A 20,152-nucleotide genomic window follows, 5' to 3' on the forward strand; every position below is an offset into this window, starting at 1 on the left:
TTCGTGGTCTGTTGAGGAAGTACAGATGTTCCTCTCGTTGATAGCAGAGGAGCGGATCCAGCGAGAGCTTGATGGGGCGACGTGGAATGAAAAAGTTTTTCAGGAGTCGCGGCAGTGACTGTGAATAATCACGCACATGTTAATAGTCCCGCCCACTCTAAAGCAGTACTAAACTGCAGTGGAAACGCAAACCGAGCCGAGCCGAGCTGTGCCATACCACGCAGTGGAAAAGCGCCATTAGAGTCAGGCTGCAATAGCCTTTGATAATGCCACTTGTGCCTGGGCATGGTTTTAGGCCTGCTCCTCTGGAGCGTAGAGCATGTGCAGCCGAGTCTTAGTCCCAACACCTTGAGCACAAGGAGGTTATTCTGATTATTCAGCACGCTCTCAGACAGCCATTGCAGCAGCATGAACAAGGTCAGTCTTATAGACCAGTGGTTCTCAACTCCAGTCCTGGGGACTCACTGTTTTGCACATTTATTATGTCTTCCTGTCAGACTCTGGGCCAGGTTTTGTGTGTGTCTTTGCTCCCTATGTGCTCCGTCTTCCAGTTTCTCTGTCTCGTGTTTTGAATTCTTTGTTCCCAGGTGTTTCCTATGTTGATTGTCTTATTAGTTCCAGGTGTCCCTTGTCTTCCCCTCATCAGTTCCTGTGTATTTAAAGTGTGTTCTAGTTCTTGTCCTTTGTCAGTCGTTGAACGTCATCCTGTCATCCTGATGTGGCGAGTCCTGTGATCCCCAGCCTTTGTTAATAAAACCCTTTTGATTTATTCTACTCCGTGTCTCCTCGCTCCTTCGTTCCCGTGTTCCTCGTGTGTGTGCACCGTGACACTTCCTTAATTAACACACTTGATTCAGATCATCAGTTCATTAGGAAAGAGCTCCATGAACTGAACCAAGTGTGAAAAATAAGAGAAACTAGGGATGTAACGATTCACTCAACTCACAATACGATACGATTCATAATACGATTTTCTCACAATTTTTTTTTTTGACAAAATGAGATTTGAGACCAATTATAAATGAAAATATGTCCTTTTATTATTGCTTGGACAAAATGCTGAACATTTCTTTGTGAAATTGAAATATAAAATTTGAAAACAAACCCCAAATCAAATAAATAACACAAATAAAGAAATCTCTTCATATAAACAAACTTAAGGCTTTGCCTGTGCTCTTTCCATTCAGTTAGAGGCAATCACTGGATTTTAATCATGATCCAAACAAAGATTCTGCATACATGCTGCATGCGCAGAATCTAATCTAAATTAGATCGTATAATTTCGAACTTTTAAGCAAAAACAGAATGGTCTGACTTTAACTTCGTGAAATTATGCTACATAAAACATCTGAATGAGGCAAAAACAGCAGATGGGCTGAATGAGAGTGCAAATTCTCTCTCTGACAGCAGGTGGCACTCATGGAACAGCAGAGATACAGCATTTCCTTGGTTACCGCCGTAAACAAAGCAGCGCAGCGCTGCTTTAATATGCACTATACAGAGTCAAGATGAAAAGAAAATATCATCTAAACTTTTCTAAAAGACAGTCAGTTCCCCTCAGAGATACATTCATATAAAATCTTACCCCCAACTGTATTGCGATTTATTTCATATCTCAACCGATTTGAATCGTCACATATTTGTATCGATTTTCAACCAGCTCGAACTGCATCGTTACAGCCCTAAGAAAAACATATGAAATGTGCAGAGCAGTGGGTCCCCAGGACCAGAAGTGAGAACCACTGTTATAGACCAATACACGAGTCAATGTGCCCTAGTGCACGTGTCAAACTCCGGTCCTGGAGGACCACTGTCCTGCAGAGTTTAGCTCCAACCAGCTCCAAAACACCTGTCTGGAAGCAATCTTGAACACCTTGATTAGCTGGTTCAGGTGTGTTTAATTAGGGTCGGAGCTAAACTCTAAAGGACAGTGGCCCTCCAGAAACTGAACTTGACACTCCTGCCCTACTGCCTCCCTGTCAAGAGGCGACAGCTCGTTCTCGTTCTCGTTCTGGCCACCTGCATGACTGTCCGATATACAATTTCCTCCCCACAAGGAAAGGGAAACTGCTCTCCGCCACTGCTGATGGTCTCTCAGCTACAGGTTTGGAGAGACATTACACACAAGAAATTCCATCACAGACCCCCATTATGTATCCCTGTTCGGCCTAAAGTAGATCAGGATCCTTGCCAGGCTCTTGCCGCTGCTGCAGATGTGCCGGAGCTGCTGAAGAAAGAGGACAACAGAACCTATAGACACTCAGACCCATACCAAGGGCTTCCATTCAAAGTACTTTCTTGTTTGGAAAAAGGATGGGAGTTTCAGACTTTAGACAAGTAAGCACACACCTCAATCATCTTCCTTTCTACATGTTATGGGTGTCGTACTATCAAGCCTGGCAGGTGGTTCACCGCTGCGGACCTAAAGGATGTGTATTAACATATTCCTGTTGCAGGCCATGACAGACAGTTTCTGCGGTTTACATTCAACGGCTGAACATACCAGCACTGTGTTCTTCCCTTCGGATTATTGCTCTCCCTCTGTGTGTACTCAAGTAGCACTGGAACCACTGCAACATGGCAACCTGTTGATTCTTCCATTTCTGGATGACTGGCTGCTGTGCGCCAGGACACCTTGGCAGGTGGTCAACAACACAGGATAAGGAGCAGGATAAGGAGGACTGTGGCAGCATCTTGGCATACAGGGAAGGTAGAGCCCACAGGTGAGAGGATGTCATATCAACCTGTTGGAGTTTTTCTTACCCTGAGGCATTCCAGGTAGTGACTCTCAAGGAGACACGTACTGGAGTACACAAACTGTTTCTCATCCATCATCAGGGAGGAAAGAGATCTCAGCCATGAATCCAACTGATAAGCATTGTTGCTATGGCAGAAAGACATCTCCTGTCAATCAGAGTGATGCATATTCCTGGGCAGAGCAACAATTTGGTGGATTCTCCATCTCAAGAGATTGGTGTCACAAGGGTGTGGTTTGATCCGTTTGAGAGAGATACAGGCTAGTGTCCAGTGGACCTCATTGCTAGCAGGACAACAACACGTTGTCTCCTATGGTTTGCGGTAGAGCAAGAGCAAGGGCCACTGTGTGCATGGCACTTAAATCGCTAGTGCATGTGGGATTTCTAGATGTTGCTCCACAAGTGCCTTATGAGCCTCTTGAATGAGCTGACATTAAGCATCTTTCTATGAAGACAACCTTCCTCTTGGCCATAACGTCAGCCAAGAGGGTCAGTGAGTTGTTATGTCCTCTCAGTGAGTCTACAATGCCTTAAGTAGGGTAACCTGAGGATGATTAATTTTCTTGCACTGATGGATGACTTTCCTTCATCAGACCTCAATTTATCATCAAGAGCCACAGGTATTAATTTTGTGTTTTCTATACCTGCTTGTTTTGACTCTCAAAGTGGCGGCACCTGTTGACTTGTATTTTATGAATCATCAAGGACCTCGGTTTCAGCTAAAAATCATCTTTACTGTTCTACTGAAAAAAGAAACACACCTACATCTTGGGTGGCCTGAAGGTAAGTAAATTAACAGCACATTTTCATTTTTGGGTTAACTATTCAGAACTATAACAGTTACATGATCTCTGGATAACGAGTGGCTTTATACATTATTACAGGAAAACATCATGTGATTACTGAACCACTGCACTGGAGCAGCTCTATGAGCACTCTGGCATCAAATCAAACATAAAATACATCAGATCAAACAATAAAATGATCAGTACATGTAACACAAGCCTGTACCAATACATTTCAACTGGCAAAATTAAGCATGAATGTGATTAAACAGCTATTTACTAAATAAATTAAGCCAACTTATGATTCATTTGGTTTCTCTAACCAATACTTTTTTAAATTACAAATGAAATGAAAATTCAGGCATTGACATGTACCAAAACTGCAAGTATTGGCATCATACTCAGTCTGGAAAAACTGGTATTGGATTATCCCCAACAGTGTCTGTGTACAGTGCAATACAACTACCACTTGAAAAATACCCTGGCTGTATCTTGAGGCTTTGGTATGGCGGCTATCACACCAATATATCATGCAAGACTGTCACCCACACATCATTCAAAGGCTCACCCATGCTCACCAACACCCACACATGACCAACACACTTGTCCAAATGCTCAATCATATACTCTCACACACCATGACACCCACACTCTCAGCCACACACCACCACACGCTCTTATTTAATGCTCATCCAGACGCTCACCCACACATCATCTAAAGCTCATGCTCATCTAAACACATGCACAAAATTCAGGCATTAACATGTACCAAAACTGCAAGTATTGGCATCATACTCAGTCTGGAAAAAACTGGTATTGGATTATCCCCAACAGTGTCTGTGTACAGTGCAATACAACTACCACTTGAAAAATACCCTGGCTGTATCTTGAGGCTTTGGTATGGCGGCTATCACACCAATATATCATGCAAGACTGTCACCCACACATCATTCAAAGGCTCACCCATGCTCACCAACACCCACACATGACCAACACACTTGTCCAAATGCTCAATCATATACTCTCACACACCATGACACCCACACTCTCAGCCACACACCACCACACGCTCTTATTTAATGCTCATCCAGACGCTCACCCACACATCATCTAAAGCTCATGCTCATCTAAACACATGCACTCATCCAAACGTTCACACTTACGCTCACCCACACCTTCATCCATATACCCGTGAGGCCTGAAATCACATGCAGGACGGCACACAATTTTACTCACTTCTGAAAGTTAGGTTTATATTGTGCACAAAACATTTATTAGCTGTAACAAGTGTGTCGAATGTTCATCAGTTCATTCACACCTTCAGTAACCCAAAACACATACACTGACTCACCCACGGTGAAATGCACAGACATTTCAAAGCTCTAATCTGGAAATAGTTTTTCATCACTCCGCTCTGACATTAACAGCCTTTTTATTTTAAGCATACTGAACCGTGACCTGAAAACCAAACCATCATATTCATATAGTCCTAATTATTACACATCTACATGACAGTGGTTTACAGACCTTATTATGAGTCTTGATGCCGAAAATCATTTGGACTCACATTTAAATTCAGTAGGTATTATATAAATGATTATACATGAGGGATTATGTACATCTTGCCTTAAAATAGTGTCTTTGTACAATCTGGTAATAGTGTTTGTAATTTATTATGCAGCTTCTCACTATTAAATCTTTTCAAGAGATTCAAAAGGTGCCTTTTTTAATATTGTGATTGTTTATAAACTGCAATTATGCTCATAATCACAATTGTTTTTATTCGTTATATTTCCACTTTGTTCGAATCTGCTGTTGAAAAATACAATATAAAATGCAGGTGCAAGAGCAACGACAGAATTTACATTTATTTATTTTTTTGCATGTTTTTCTATATATCGCAAAACTGTTTAAAACTGTGCTTGAGAAGTGTTTTTGCCTATATTATGTTTACGAAAAATTAATTTGAAACTGGCCTTTTTTGTACATTTATTGAACCAATTCTGTTTTGTGTTACATTAAAGAAATTCAATTCATTATTTTTTGAATATGCTCCCTAACGACTGCATTTTTAGCTATTCTGGGTTTAATACAGTATATAACAGACTTCTGACAAAATCATGTATTGCGACAAAATTATTTAGTTCAGTTACTTATTTTATTTCAAGTGGATAAATGTGGTCAAAACCAACACGATTCTTAATTAAGCAATGAGTGGGGTTGTTTGCACATCATGTAAACATCTTAATTTGAATAAGCCCTTACTTTGATTGTCAATAATCACATTATTGCATGCAATATGCACTTGGTGACTTTTCAGGCCAGAGCAGCAACTCTGGAAAGATCGCAGGCAGATGCAGAATGAGCACACTCTCACACAAAATTCATTCACTCTGGAGATATAATCCATAATAATCATCAATAATACTGCATTTTCTTACATGCCATTATTCCCCTGAGTATTATCTGTCATTTACTAAAACTGACAAATGGACTAAACTCCCCATTTCTTAACATAATGCACTCACTCTGGCCTCATTAGGAGAACTTTATAGTTAAAAGCTCTATAGTTATTACTAATCCAGTTGTGTTTCTTTGAATCTGCTGCACTGGATCCATGCAATAAGTGTTTAGATGATGCACATTGTCATTGGTTTGGTTGGTGCTCACAGATTGGCACAGATATCATAACTGTGAGTTGATGAGCATCATTTAGAGAAGTGATACCACAGTTCACCATAGTACTACATTTACCACGATCAAAATAAACAAACTCAAATTGCCTGTTTTTTAAATTCATAGACGACAACACTGACAAATTAAAAAATCTGCTATTTTTTTTATTTTAGTTATTCTCATTAAGAATGAAAAAATGAACTAGTTTGACATAAAAATGGCCATTGCATTTACATTTAGCAGAGACAAAAAACAACCAATCAATGATAACAAAAGTGTGTGTGTGTCTAAAATTCCAAAAACAGCTGCCTGTTTCTCTTAAACCTGTACAGCACAAACACAATGCTTAGTGTAATATGGCTTCCAATTATTTCCAAACAAGTAAAGAAAAACTGGAATTTTGATCACACTTTATGTTAAGGTCAAATTCTCACTATTAACTATGACTTTTGCCACAATAAACTCCTAATTTGCTGCTTATTAATAGTTAGTAAGGTACATGTTAAGTTTAGGAATGGAGTTTAGTATTAAGATATCTAAAATGTGACCCTGGAGCACAAAAGCAGTCTTAAGTCGCTGAGGTATATTTGTAGCAATAGCCAACAATACACTGTATGTCACGGTTGCCTACTGTGAGGAGCGAGGAAACGAGGGATTTCACACAGAACAGTCTTTAATGATACACAGGCAGAAACACAGGGTAGCCAGGAGTCACACGTAGCACTATGACGTCAAGAACCGACAAACACAGACTGCACAGACTAAATACACAGGATAATTGGGAAGACACAGGTGTATGGGATGACTAATTAAACTAAACGAGGACAGGAAAAAGACCAAATAAGGAAACACTAGAACAGAAACAGGGGCAAAACAGAACATAGACCGTCCAGAATCCTGACAATGTATGGGTCAAAATTATCGCTTTTTCTTTTATGCCAAAAATCATTAGGACATTAAGTAAAGATCATGTTCCATGAAGATATTTTGTAAATTTCCTACCATAAATATATCAAAACTGTATTATCATTAGTAATACGCATTGCTAAGATCTTCATTTGGACAACTTTAAAGGCGATTTTCTCAATATTTTGATTTTTTTGCACCCTCAGATTCTAGATTTTCAAATAGTTGTATCTCAGCCAAATATTATCATATTCTAACAAACTATACATCAATGGCTTTCAGATGCTGTATAAATCTCAATTTCAAAAAATTTATGCTTATGACTGGTTTTGTGGTCCAGGGTCCCAAATATGGTCATGCAGAAAATGGGCTTTAATATGCACTTTATAAGCACTAATAAACAGATAGTAATCTGCATGCTAATAAGCAACTAGTTAATAGTGAGAATTGGTCCCTAAACTAAAGTGTTAATTTTTATGGAAACCCCAAAAGTGATGGTAGCATACGAGATGTCATAATGTTGGTACAGACCACACTACTGAATGAGATATCTACATTTTACAAGCCGCTTTAAAGAATAGCAAAATACTTTATAGACAGACAGACAAAGAGATGCATGCACAGACAGACAGGGAGACAGATGCATGCACATACAGACAGAGAGACAGATGCATGCACACACAGACAGACAGAGAGACAGATGCATGCACAGACAGACAGAGAGACAGATGCATGCACAGACAGACAGACAGACAGATGTTTACCTCTCCACCATGCCCATCGAAGACGCCAAAGATGGTCGGATTGCTCTTGTTGAGTGTGTCCGTGAGAATGTCAAACCTGTCCTCCATGTGGTCCCTCCTGCCCTGGATCGAGTACACCGCCGCACTCTTGCTCCTGTGCTGCCAGGTCCTGGAGAGCTCCTCGTCCAGCTCGTTCTGCATCATCTCCGCCACCTTGCCCTTCATCATGTTCACTGCGTCGCGGCTCGAGCGCACGATGGTCTTCACCTCATCCGTGTGGAAGAGGAAACTCCAGAGAGCCAGACTGAGACAGAAGAGCAGCAGGGTCTCCGGCCGCAGCAGGAGATAGCGCATGATTCGAGCCAGCAGAGACATCAGACCCATGCTCTCACACACACACACACACTGAACTAATGACGGCGGCGCATCAGAGACAGAGACTCGTGCGCTCCTCCTGCGCTGATGACGGGCGCAACAATCAAAATCCTGTTCATGTCGAGACACTCCCTTCGAACATGATTATAGATGCTGTTTGTCTTCTTTTCACAATAATAAACAACAGGTGCAATAATAACCAGATTCCTAAAAAATGGTAAATAAATGGCGTTTTTAGTCCTCCGACGCGGCTTTCTTGTGTGCGCGCGTCTATATATATAATATATATATGCTGACAGAATCAGATCATCAGTCCCAGAGCTGTGTGATTGAGTCTCACACTCACATACAACACGATGGTCTCACACATGTTTATTTTAATTCTACTACACCCCTCTTAGAAATACACCTGTCAGAATAAAAGCCCCAGCTCTGTGCTGGAGTAATGGATGATAAATGGGCTAAATGAAATAGCTGAGAAAAAATATGCAAGTGATAATATGCAAACTTGCAGTGTAATCAAATGGATTGTTGAAGGTTTGTTTTGACTAAATAAATAAATAGCTAAATGGACATGAAATATTGTTTTGATTTGCGGTATATGTGAGAAATAAGAAACATCTGTCCAGGAAATCACTTACCAAGTACAACATTCAGTTGCCCTGTTTTGGTATTAAAGTCACCATGAAAAAATTGGACAATTCTTATTGTTAATGGGATATTGCAATGTTTATTACAGCGGCGTGAGGGCGGGAAAACCTGTCACTCACATGATATCACAGCAATAGCAAACCAAAGATCCAATCAAATCCCGATGGTCCAAATTAAATCCCGCCCTACATTTGTTCTTATTTGAGAAAATCTGGGGTCGGTCTTCATCTGAATCACAAAAACAGCTACAATCCAATACAAACCCTCCTTCATGTACTCTTTCAGAAGATGTGAAATAGCTTCTTGACATGATGTTAACCACACAAACAAACAGTGTTTGAGGGCGGGTCGAGTTAAACATAGGCGGGCATTATGCAAATGTGCAAAAAGTTCCCAAAACAGTTATCTTGTGTTACTGTGAATTAATTGAGAAATGTGCAATATGACGACTCTAGTTAAAGGTGCCATAGAATGCATTGATACAATATTTTAAATTGTTCTCTGATGTCTCCCGAGTGTGTATGTGAAGTTTTATCTTAAAATACCCCACAGATAATTTTGTATAGCTTGTTGAAATTGCCACTTTTAGGGTATGAGCTAAAAAGTGCAGTTTTTGTGTTTGTCCCTTTAAATGCAAATGAGCTGGTGCTCCCGCCTCCCTTTTCAGAAGAGTGCAGAGCTTCAATGCTAGCGGGCACATACCGGTGTTACGGTTTAACTGGTGGTGACCGTGTTACTGACTTCACATTGCTTCCAAATGCAATTTTTAGCTACCACATTCTGGTAGCACGTGAAGGCAGCATTAGTGAAAACAGGCAGACACAATGGTAGCTTTAGCAACATTAGCCTTACAGAGAGCCAAGAAGCTCTTTTGGAAAACAAAATATGACGCGTGATGCTTACTTTGTCTGTAGTTTGTAGTTCGTTTGCGCACGAAGCATTGGTATCGATCCCTCTTTCAGAAGTAATCTTTGCACAACTCCAGCGCTGAACTGACCCTCGTTTGTGATTAGCACAAACATATTGGACTTTAATGTTTTTCCGGGACATTTCCTTCGAAAATGAAATTTAACCACCGTGTCCTTAGCGGTGTATGGAGACTGCTATGTTCGTTGGTGCATCCCAACGCACGACACTTGTAATGGCTCTTTGGCGCTGACATTGTACAGCATTCTCACTCAGGGCGGGGTCTATGCTAATAGGGCAGAGAGCATCACAAATGGGCGGGACTTTCCCAACGATGATGTCATAATAGGGATAAATCTGGAACTGCTCATTTGGAGAGACTGTTTATGATTTATTGGGATTATAAAAAAATGAGTGGGTGGCTTTTTACCATTATAGGCTGGTTGTTTTCACACACTGCAGCCACACAACTGTGTTCGACCACCTTATAAAAGTGATTTTTGCATTCTATGGCACCTTTAAGAAAGTCCCACCTTCTAAAAACACAGAGGGGAGGCTCATGACTTAACAGTTCAGGGTCAGGGCCTTAGTCTCCTGATCCGCTCTTAGGACTGCACGTGTGCATTGGCCAGACCAACACAAAACAGATGCTTCTTAACACTAGCATAAAAAACAACATTTATGAGACTGTTCATGTCAGATTTTATTGCTGGTTTGAAATATGTTATGTGAGTTTGGCAAAAAGTTTTTGAGATTTTGGTATTTCCCCATTCCAAGTAGAAAGTTGGTCTTGCATGACCGAAATAGCTGCCAACATGAACAGTAGTGATGGGCGCTTCGAAACACTGCTTCATGAAGCTTCGAAACCTTTACAAACCTTTAGTATAATCAGTGGTTCAGAACTGTCACGTGATTTCAGTAAACGAGGCTTCGTTACGTCATAACTGTTTCGGAACGTTTCAGAATTTCAGCAGTTTGCCGTTGGGCACGAGCTCTGTTAACCGCCGCAAACCATTCAACCAGTGTTTATAGTTTATACCTGATCAGTTTTATCAATTTGTAGTCATCTTAATGAGGAATTTGTATGATTAAAAGGAATAGCAGTACTTAATAGTCTCTTATTGGCCTGTTTACCTGAGCCATACATAGAACAAACAAAACAAGCTCTGAAAATTGATTAAAGAACAGGTTATACTGACACTTAAGATTTAATGGTGATTATTGCATTTGCTAGATTATTAAAGTGACGTGATGTGTAGCCAAGTATGGTGTCTCTCTTTTTATGCATGTTTGGCCTGAGTTTTCATTACATTTTACACCATTCTGACCAGCAGGCGTCACCAGAGTGTGGTGTTTCGAACGCTTTGAAACAAATAATAATAATAATAATAATAATAATAATAATAATTAGGCCAGGCAAGCTGTTTTTTTTTTCCGTCAGGGACATTTTGCATTCCATATTTAATGAGTTCAATCTTTTCCACACAGCCCAAATTACATTTATTCATTTTCACAAACTGTAAATGCACCTTTTTAAATGTTATCAGAAATGTATTTTTGCTATGCCTACTAATTACGCTTATTATTTTGCATTTTAGGCTCATTTGATCACAGAGTATGTGCTTCAAATGTTATTGTTGCAAGTGCAATTTAGTTGATTATTATTATTATTCATATAGGGGTGTACCTTTGCACACAAACCTTCGGGAACATTTAGAATTGTGTGCAAAACACTCCTGTACCCTGCTCAAGTCCTGTTATAAAGTGCATACAGACAAAATTATTTCTTTTAACATAGGTAGCATAGTAAGCGACTAGTTGTGCTCTGATCTTAATCTTCACATTCCCTGAGAGCACACGTACATCACAGAGACGTCTGCATTACATCTGCAAGACGTATTTTTAGTGTTTGCTCATCTGCAATACATCTATAAAACGTTTCCTATCAGATGTCAAATAGACGTTTAGAAGATGTCTTTTAAGATGTTTATGATTTCGAATGCATGTAATGGATAGTGCAGTTAGGGTCGGAGCACAGCTGAGAAACATTGCCAGAAATTATAAAGCGGATAGTTCCGGTTAGTGTTGTCACGGTACCAAAATTTCAGTATTCGGTACCAATACCAGTGAAAATCCACGTTTCTCGGTACCAATTTCGGTACCAAAGCAAAACACAAAAACATGCTAATTAAAAAAAAATGGACTATACTTTCATTTAATCCAAACTGTGTACATATTTAAAAAGAAAAACTGCAGTGCTTTACAAATATAGGATTCACTGTAAACCACGGCTTCACGGGGCTTATTGCTTTATTAACTCACAGCTGATAAATGCTTTATGAGCAGTATATAATGGCCAGATTTTAGTTTTTGGGTGAACTATCCCTTTGAATCATAAAAAGCAGATGAAAGCATCATAAAACTCCTATTAACTACATGTTGATCTTTGTCTTCTCTTGTCAAGAACATAAATGACAATGAATGGGCCTCGTTACTAACGAGATATGTGCACGGCTCAAAGACGAAGAGGTTTTAAAGCATCAAAACAACAAAAGTTTCATACAGCTTTACACTTTTTCTTCCGAACATTAGAATGCGTCCCATTTACTTTCGTGTTTCTGCGCAAAAAGTAATGACTATCATATAATTTTACCATGATTTACTGAAGACACACACTAAAATGTCCTTCAGTGCAGCAAAATTAAAAAATCACCGTTCAGCCAAAACAAATGAATGATCATTTTTAAATCTTTAGCAATCTCTGCCGCTCTCCTTCAAGCCACTAGGTTTTACTCATTTGTCAACAAGAAGGTTTTAATCATTTAAAATATAGTAAAATTTAGTATGAGCATTTACATATATATATATATATATATATATATAAGGTCAGAATAATGTCATTTCATTTTTACGTAAATATATCTGTTACGCTGAATGACGATGGATCATTATTTCACCCATATTTTGGCATTTTGTTTTCACAAAAGTTATTTGAAACATTAAAGCAGACACTTAACTTGCATTTATTATGCTTTCTGTGTATATAAAATCACTTTTGTAAATTTCATTTGATGCAGACACCGAAATGGGACATCTCACGTACAAATGATTTTGTGATCAAATCATGATTCAAAAATAACTTGCATATTTAAATGTATTATGAAAAAAAAAAAAAAATTAGGAGTTGAAAGCACATGTATGCAAAAATCACATACTCTGGCGGCCTTTTAAATGTGTTAAATTGAGAGTTTATACATTGATTCTCTTCATATTTGTATTAAAAGTCTAAGTAAATGACTAGGGTTGCAAAAAGGTGGAAAATGTCCAGTACATTTTGGAAACTTTCCAGGATTTTTTGGGAATATTCCAGGGATTTTTGGAATGTTTTCGGAAATTTTCCACCCCTTTGCAGCCCTATAAATGACAGACATTAAAAACAAACTGAGCAGTGCAAAAGAATCTAAAGGAAAGCAGAGTTTTAGCTGCTTTTTTAAACGTCCAAAGGGAGAGCAACCTCAAATTCTCTCGTGTGAATAAATGCCAATAATCTGTGCAACTGTAATTCAGTTTTTATTGAAGAGACCCATTGTTTTGATTAAATTGCTAAAAATGAATTGGCAAACACCTCTCCAGTTTTTCCAGAGGAGAACATATATGTTGTAGTTGATTCAGAATATGCTTGCGTGTGTACAGGAACACTGCATCGCTCTAAAGCATGTCGGCGTCTTTTTTTTGGAGCTGAAGGATTAACCAGAATATGGATTTAGAAAAGTAAGTGTGTGCTCGTGTCTAAACGAGGGTTACCTGTGTGTCTGTAGGTACCTGCAGCCTCTGGGGACGTGGCTCCAGTGCGCTCTGGAGTCCCACGAGCTTCTGGCTCTGTGCCTTAAGAAACTCAAGGCTTCCGTGGCAAAGGTCAGTAACTCGCAGAATCATCATCGCATCGAGGACAGCTGCAGCTGATGCTGAGTTCACATCGTGTTTCGTTTATTACCATCAAGGTGAGACTTATCGATGCGGGCTTCTTATGGACGGAGCCGCACTCTAAAAGAATCAAGATGAAGCTGACCATCCAGAAAGAGGTAGTGTAGGAGACTTCTAGACTGAGGGGACTCCAGATTGACTGTTTCAGTGAGGCTGATGTGTCTGTAGGTCATGAATGGAGCCATTCTGCAGCAGGTGTTCGTGGTGGAGTTTGTCATTCAGCCTCAGATGTGTGAGGATTGCCATCGGGTGGAGGCCAAAGACTTCTGGAAAGCAGTCGTGCAAGTCAGACAAAAGGTACACGCAGGAGACACATGCCTGGGGCTGAGGGTCGCAACACAAAAATGTGTCCCTGGAGCACAAAAGCAGTCTTAAGTCGCTGGGGCATATTTGTAGCAATAGCCAACAATACATTGTATGGGTCAAAATTATAGATTTTTCTTTTATGCCAAAAATCATTAGGATATTAAGTTAAGATCATGTTCCATGAAGATATTTTGTAAATTTCCTACCGTAAATATATCAAAACTTAATTTTTGATTAGTAATATGCATTGCTAAGAACTTCATTTGAACAACTTTAAAGATGATTTTCTCAATATTTAGATTTTTTTGCACCCTCAGATTCCAGATTTTAAAATAGTTGTATCTCAGCCAAATATTGTGCTATCCTAACAAACCATACATCAATGGAAAGCTTATTTATTCAGCTTTCAGATGATGCATAAATCTCAATTTTGAAAAATTGACACTTATGACTGGTTTTGTGCTCCAGGGTCACATTAATGTGAGTGTGTTTGATTTCAGTTGCTGAGGTGGATGGGAGCACGTTCTGGCGTCATCCGTTCAGCAGTCTGTGTAGCCCGCGGCAGCTGGAGGAGTTCATCGTCATGGACATCGACATTATCAGAGATCAGCGGTTAGGAGCCGGCGCCGGTCTCACGTCCAGTAAGGTAAGAGACGTCAGGTGTGCAAGTAACAACACCTACATACTCCAATAAACTAGAGGCACAGAACTGCTCCAGCTGTGCTCTTCAGGGCTGCACGATGATGGTTAAACAGTTCAACATGATTATTGTGTTAAAAAATCTCACAAACCAAAAGAACGTCAACTCACATGGTTTGCTTGCAGATTTAATCACAGCGAACAGCGCAAACAACCCTGTGAAAGAAAACAGATCGGATGCATTACACTTTTATTGGAGCAGAATATCTCAATAGAGATTGCTAAACTTTTTGCGTAATGTTGAGATGGTTGCCAGGTTGGGAAGATTAAGTAAACCATTTGGCAGAAAATTATCGATTTAAGAGAAAAGCTCTGATTGGGAGATTTAAAGGGATAGTTCACCCAAAAATGAAAATTAGCTCATGATTTACTCACCCTCGAGCCATCCTAGGTGTGTTTGACTTTCTTCTTTCAGACGAATACAATCAGAGTTATTAAAAACAACTTCCAAGCTTTATAATGGCAGTTAATGGGTGTGTTTTTTCAATAGTCCAATAAAGTGCATCCATCCATCCATCATAAAAAGTGCCTCACACGGCTCCGGGGGTTAATAAAGGCCTCCTGAAGCGAACCGATGTGCTTTTGTAAGAAAAATACCCATATTAGAAACCGTAATCTCTAGCTTCCGCTAATTGTTGTACGCTACAGTTAGCAGAACCCATATTATGGATGGGCTTTATTGGATGTCTTTTGGACTATTGAAAAATAACACCCATTCACTGCCATTATAAAGCTTGGAAGAGCCAGGATATTTTTTAATATAACTCTGATTGTATTCGTCTGAAAGAAGAAAGTCAAACACACCTAGGATGGCTTGAGGGCAAGTAAATTTTTTTAGAGTAGATTTTCATTTTTGGGTGAACTATCCCTTTAAGCTCTTGGTTGAAGACATGCGATGGCGCCGCAGACGGCAGCCTCAGTGTTTGGCTCTCCAGTGTTTGTACTGTTTTTGTTAGTTTTTCCTGTTTTTTGTTTCTCAAACACGATCAGTTCTTGGCAATAAAGCTCTTTCTGATTCTGATTCTGATCTGGCAACCGCAGCCATGAAAAATGTGCCAAAGTGCCCAATTAATATGAAACGCTTTCAGGATAAATAAGCAGCGGGCATTATGCTTAATACATCAAGAGAAGCAGAAATTGCAATCACAATTCAAATATGATTTATCATGTATCCCTAGTGTTCTTCATGCAACTCTTTATTCAAAGTCCAGTTATTGAGATCGAAACGGTTCATGAAATGTGTCAAGTAATGTTTTTGCACAATGTAATAGAAGTTTGGGGGAAAAAAATCCTTTTTATTCTGTCTAGAGTGAAAGTGTTGTTTTTAAATGCTGGTAACTGGTTAATGTTAATTTTGTTCCAATCCAAAGACTTCTTTAAATTATTGTTCAGCTAGACTGTGTTCAGGATACTCTGTATCATTAGGCATTATGTTCATCATAATCCTGTCAGATGCATTTCAAATGGATGTGTTTCTTTAAGCTTTCCTTGTCTAAGAGCACAGAGGCACAGAAGCTCATCTGAAGACAGAATGATGTGCTTTAGTGTGACTTGTGCTAACAGGACAAATGGATTTGGTACGTTTGATTGTACTTTTGCAAATCCAGTGACGTGTGTGTGTGTGTGTGTGTGTGTGTGTGTGTGTGTGTGTGTGTGTGTGTGTGTGTGTGGGCCCCCTGCGGAACATTGGAGACCTGGTGCTGGGGTCAGTTCACATGCCTCACATCGCTTCAGTGATTTAATGCATGAAAACAGGTCAATGAGTTGATTGTAACATGCTTTTGTTTTTACCCCAGCTTTGATTTTACCAATGCCAATATCAATGATGAGTTCCTCAATAAGATGAACCCTCACCATGTTCCTGACGTGGTAAGACAGTCACGCATTACATCTTTACAACTCATGTGCATGTAAATGATGTGCAGTACAAATACAGTGGCCATAAAAAGGGTTTTGACACTTAAACACTTCTGTATGGCATTGGGTTAGATAAATAAAATGTGCAAAGGAACACCGCATAAGCTTTTTTCTAATATCATTAATTAAATTTGTTGCGTTTACTTGTAATATGAACAAACTAAGATTATTAAAAACCCATGACCGTGGCATTGCTAGCTACAGTAGGGCCCCATGATTTCTGCGATGCTGAAAACATGGACAGAACCGCGGAATCCAGTCATAAAAATAGAATTTAGTGTATAACGCAGAATGTCACGCAATTTGCCAGATTTTGGATGAATAAATCAAAAGTAGGTCTTTTGAGGTAAATCAAAACGTGATATTTAAATATGAATTCTGCGTGTCTCTGTGTGAATGAATGGCAGACGTGCGGCTTCGTTTCGTGCCGCCTCAATAATATACGAGCACATGAACACAAACAATCTCTAGAACTGCTCTGAGAGTCACTTCATCAGTATTTTACTGTTTCTTTTGATAAAAACTATCGTCATATATACAAACAGAAACTTGAGTCTTCACAGCAACCCGTCAAAATAAGAGTTCGGTTTAACTTGAAGAAACTGTGACAAATATACTATTAATGCCTTGATAGTACTACTACTACTATTAAAACTATTTTTATTAAGGAATAATCACAATTTTTCTTCCATGTTTTAATTATAACTATAAACCTCTGTAGTGCATAACTTTGTTTGCATAACTTTGTTACGCAGTGCCTGAAAATAGGCTAACTTCCGTCAACATAACCAACGTGACCACGGTCTTAGTAGACGATGTAACTACAGAAGAGTCAAGTTTTAAATAGGAAAAATATAGAAACTCTTTGGTCATTTTTGAGCGAGATGCTAACGGTCTAATCAGATTCAATGATCTATGCTAAGCTACGCTAAAAGTGCTACCGCCAGACCCGGAGACCGGCTGAATGGATTCGGTAAAACTCAACTGTTTAACTCCAGGGGAGTTGGAAAATGAGCCTATTTTCAAAAATAGTGGAGTGTTCCTTTAAATTTTCCATTACGGATGCATCACGTCTAACTCAGCTGCAAGAGATGAAATCACATTTTTATAATTTCTTGGGTCAGGAAAGAGAGTGTGTGATATATTCTCTCACACTTAAATTCAGTAATCTGACAGGTTAAGGTAGGGTTGGGCGATAAACAATATCATATCGAGATCACAGTAAATGTTTGATGATGAGCTCTGGACATTTTTACACTCTTTCTGCTGTGATTGGCTGTTAATCCACATAAAGGTGGCGGCAGCAGTCAGCGCATGTTTAATAAGTCTACATGTTCTTCTGCATGTCTGTGTGTGAATGAATGGCACGGTTTCGTCTGATACACACAAACATGTGGCACTCGCAGTGTTTTCAATGTATGAGACATGATCTCCAGAGCTGCTCTGAGTCACTTCAGCAGCTTTTCATTTGAGAAAACAACTACTGAAACTCAAAAGATCTTCCACACTACTGTGTTCTAGAATGTACTTCACAAAGTAGTAATAATAATAATTGTAAACAATAACAAAAAGGTAATTTTTCATCCGTTTTAATTTATAGTTTTGTTGTATTGCATCTTATCTGACAAAATAAAAAAAGCAATGTTTTGTTGTAAATTGTAAATTATTTCATTTGATTACATTTTGTTACTTTTATTAAATCATTTCATTAGACACTATTTTTGATGATACATTTGTATTAAATCATAAAACGCAGAATCCAGAAAAGATGAGAATTTAGGGGGAAATAAAAACAGATTTCATGAGGCCCAAAATTAAAAAGTATTTTTCTTTGTGTAGTCAATTGTGAACAAATAAGTTGCGTTTACTGTACATTCATTCTCAAGGTCTAACAGACAAGTGGAGAACATTTCCTTCCCCATTCATGCTAACTGAATATTGTGATAAAAAAAATTCCTGTGGTAATATTCATGGCCTTAACCTGTTATTTCTTTATCCGGAGTAAATATGACCCCACACACACTGTCTGCTTATTAAGGCTTATCGGGTTAAAATAAAAAAAAGAACATGCATATAAACATGCTCAGTGTTGGCTCATGTTCACTAATGAATGAACTAATGTTGAGACCTAATGAGACCTTACTGTAAAGTGTTACGTAATATTTAAGAGGAAAACTTCAGTGGCTTTAATAAGATGGTAAACTTGAAGCTCTCTTTGTTTTCATTTTATTACTTTTATCTTTATTTACTTAAAATGGCATGTAGCCTTAAAGTATTTATTATTATTGATTAGCTTTAATATTTTAATTAAACATGTGACTTCAGTTCATTAGAATAGATTAAAGGAGTGTTCAAAGCAAATGAGTGTTTCCTGTGGTACTGAAATGATCGTTTTAGTATAACAAAACAGCTTAAATTATAATTGAAACGTCAATTTAGAATGTAAATCAATCATTATTCTTTCTGATTTAACTTGTGGCCTGTTTGATGGTAATCACAGACAATACACTGAATTCCTGGAGGACCTGGAGGAAGATGAGATGCTGAGGAAGAACGTCAACATCTTCAGAGGTGAAGAAACACACCACTGACGACGCATCTCTTGAATGAATATTCTCCCTGTGCTCTTATCAGAATCATTCTGCCTGTACAGATGCTTCAAAGATCCCTGTGGTAAGTGAGACGGATGACGACGGCGCTCCCAGGATCTCTCTGGCGGAGATGGAGGATCTGAGCCTGAGCGACGCCACCGGTGGAGCAGGAGCTCATATGATGACTGATTAATATACAGCACCTCAGAACAGGGCAGGTGTCAGCTAAAACTAGCCCGACAGACACGGTTAATTCTCATGTTCATTGCTCTGTCTTTAAGAGAGCTGCATTTCCTAATGTGCCGGTGCGGTGATGCAGTAAATAAAACATCTTAACCGTCTCTGTATGACAGGTGGTTGAGAAATAAGACGGATGGTTGACTCAAAAAATGAAAATGCTGTCATTTACTTGTCCTTATGTCATTAAAAACCTAAAGACTTCCTTTATTCTGCCGAACAGAAAATTAGTTTGTTTAATGAACATCCAGTTGCGTGAGATCAGTGGCAGTATATACAGGGTTCCCACGCTTCTTGAAAGTGCTTGAATTTCAGGCATATGGATTCAAGGCCTGGAAAGTACTTGAAAACAAACATAGGTCCTTGAAAGTGCTTGAATTAAATTTTAAATAAATTTTGTTTATGGCGCTATTTAAAAAATTGTCCTATATGTTCTGTTAAAGACAGAACAAGCGGCACTAATGATTGGGGGTGGAGATGGGGGAGCGCGGGAAAAAAAAACCGTGTTGACAAGCAGCCTAGAGTCCTGAGCGGGACAGTTTTCTTAAGCCCGCTCCCGCTGAATTTCTGAGCATTACCGCCCACTCCCGCAACGTGTGTGTCATGCTCCCGCACACATT

General features: G+C 39.1%; 2 protein-coding genes across 2 annotated transcripts in view; one reads left to right on the plus strand and one right to left on the minus strand.

Annotated features, from left to right (window-relative positions):
• Positions 1 to 8,369, minus strand: part of LOC107662579 (protein phosphatase 1L-like) — a 19,940-nt gene extending 11,571 nt beyond the window's left edge. Inside the window, exon 1 of the mRNA XM_016452643.1 lies at positions 7,888 to 8,369. Coding sequence (XP_016308129.1) covers positions 7,888 to 8,250 — 363 coding nt within the window. The 5' untranslated portion in view covers positions 8,251 to 8,369. The remainder of the gene's footprint in view (positions 1 to 7,887) is intronic.
• Positions 8,370 to 12,883: 4,514 nt separating this feature from the next.
• Positions 12,884 to 19,859, plus strand: LOC107662587 (60S ribosomal export protein NMD3-like). Its single transcript, XM_016452653.1, has 10 exons — positions 12,884 to 12,897; positions 13,566 to 13,713; positions 13,800 to 13,880; positions 13,951 to 14,079; positions 14,589 to 14,700; positions 15,966 to 16,033; positions 16,351 to 16,364; positions 16,584 to 16,697; positions 19,205 to 19,275; positions 19,358 to 19,859. The coding sequence occupies exons 1-10, from the start codon at positions 12,884 to 12,886 to the stop codon at positions 19,486 to 19,488; spliced, it is 882 nt and encodes a 293-aa protein (XP_016308139.1). The 3' UTR covers positions 19,489 to 19,859.
• The last annotated feature ends 293 nt before the right edge of the window (positions 19,860 to 20,152 follow it).

Source organism: Sinocyclocheilus anshuiensis, unplaced genomic scaffold (genome assembly GCF_001515605.1).
Source record: "Sinocyclocheilus anshuiensis isolate Anshui unplaced genomic scaffold, SAMN03320099.WGS_v1.1 scaffold1478, whole genome shotgun sequence".
NCBI classification, from domain to species: domain Eukaryota; kingdom Metazoa; phylum Chordata; class Actinopteri; order Cypriniformes; family Cyprinidae; genus Sinocyclocheilus; species Sinocyclocheilus anshuiensis.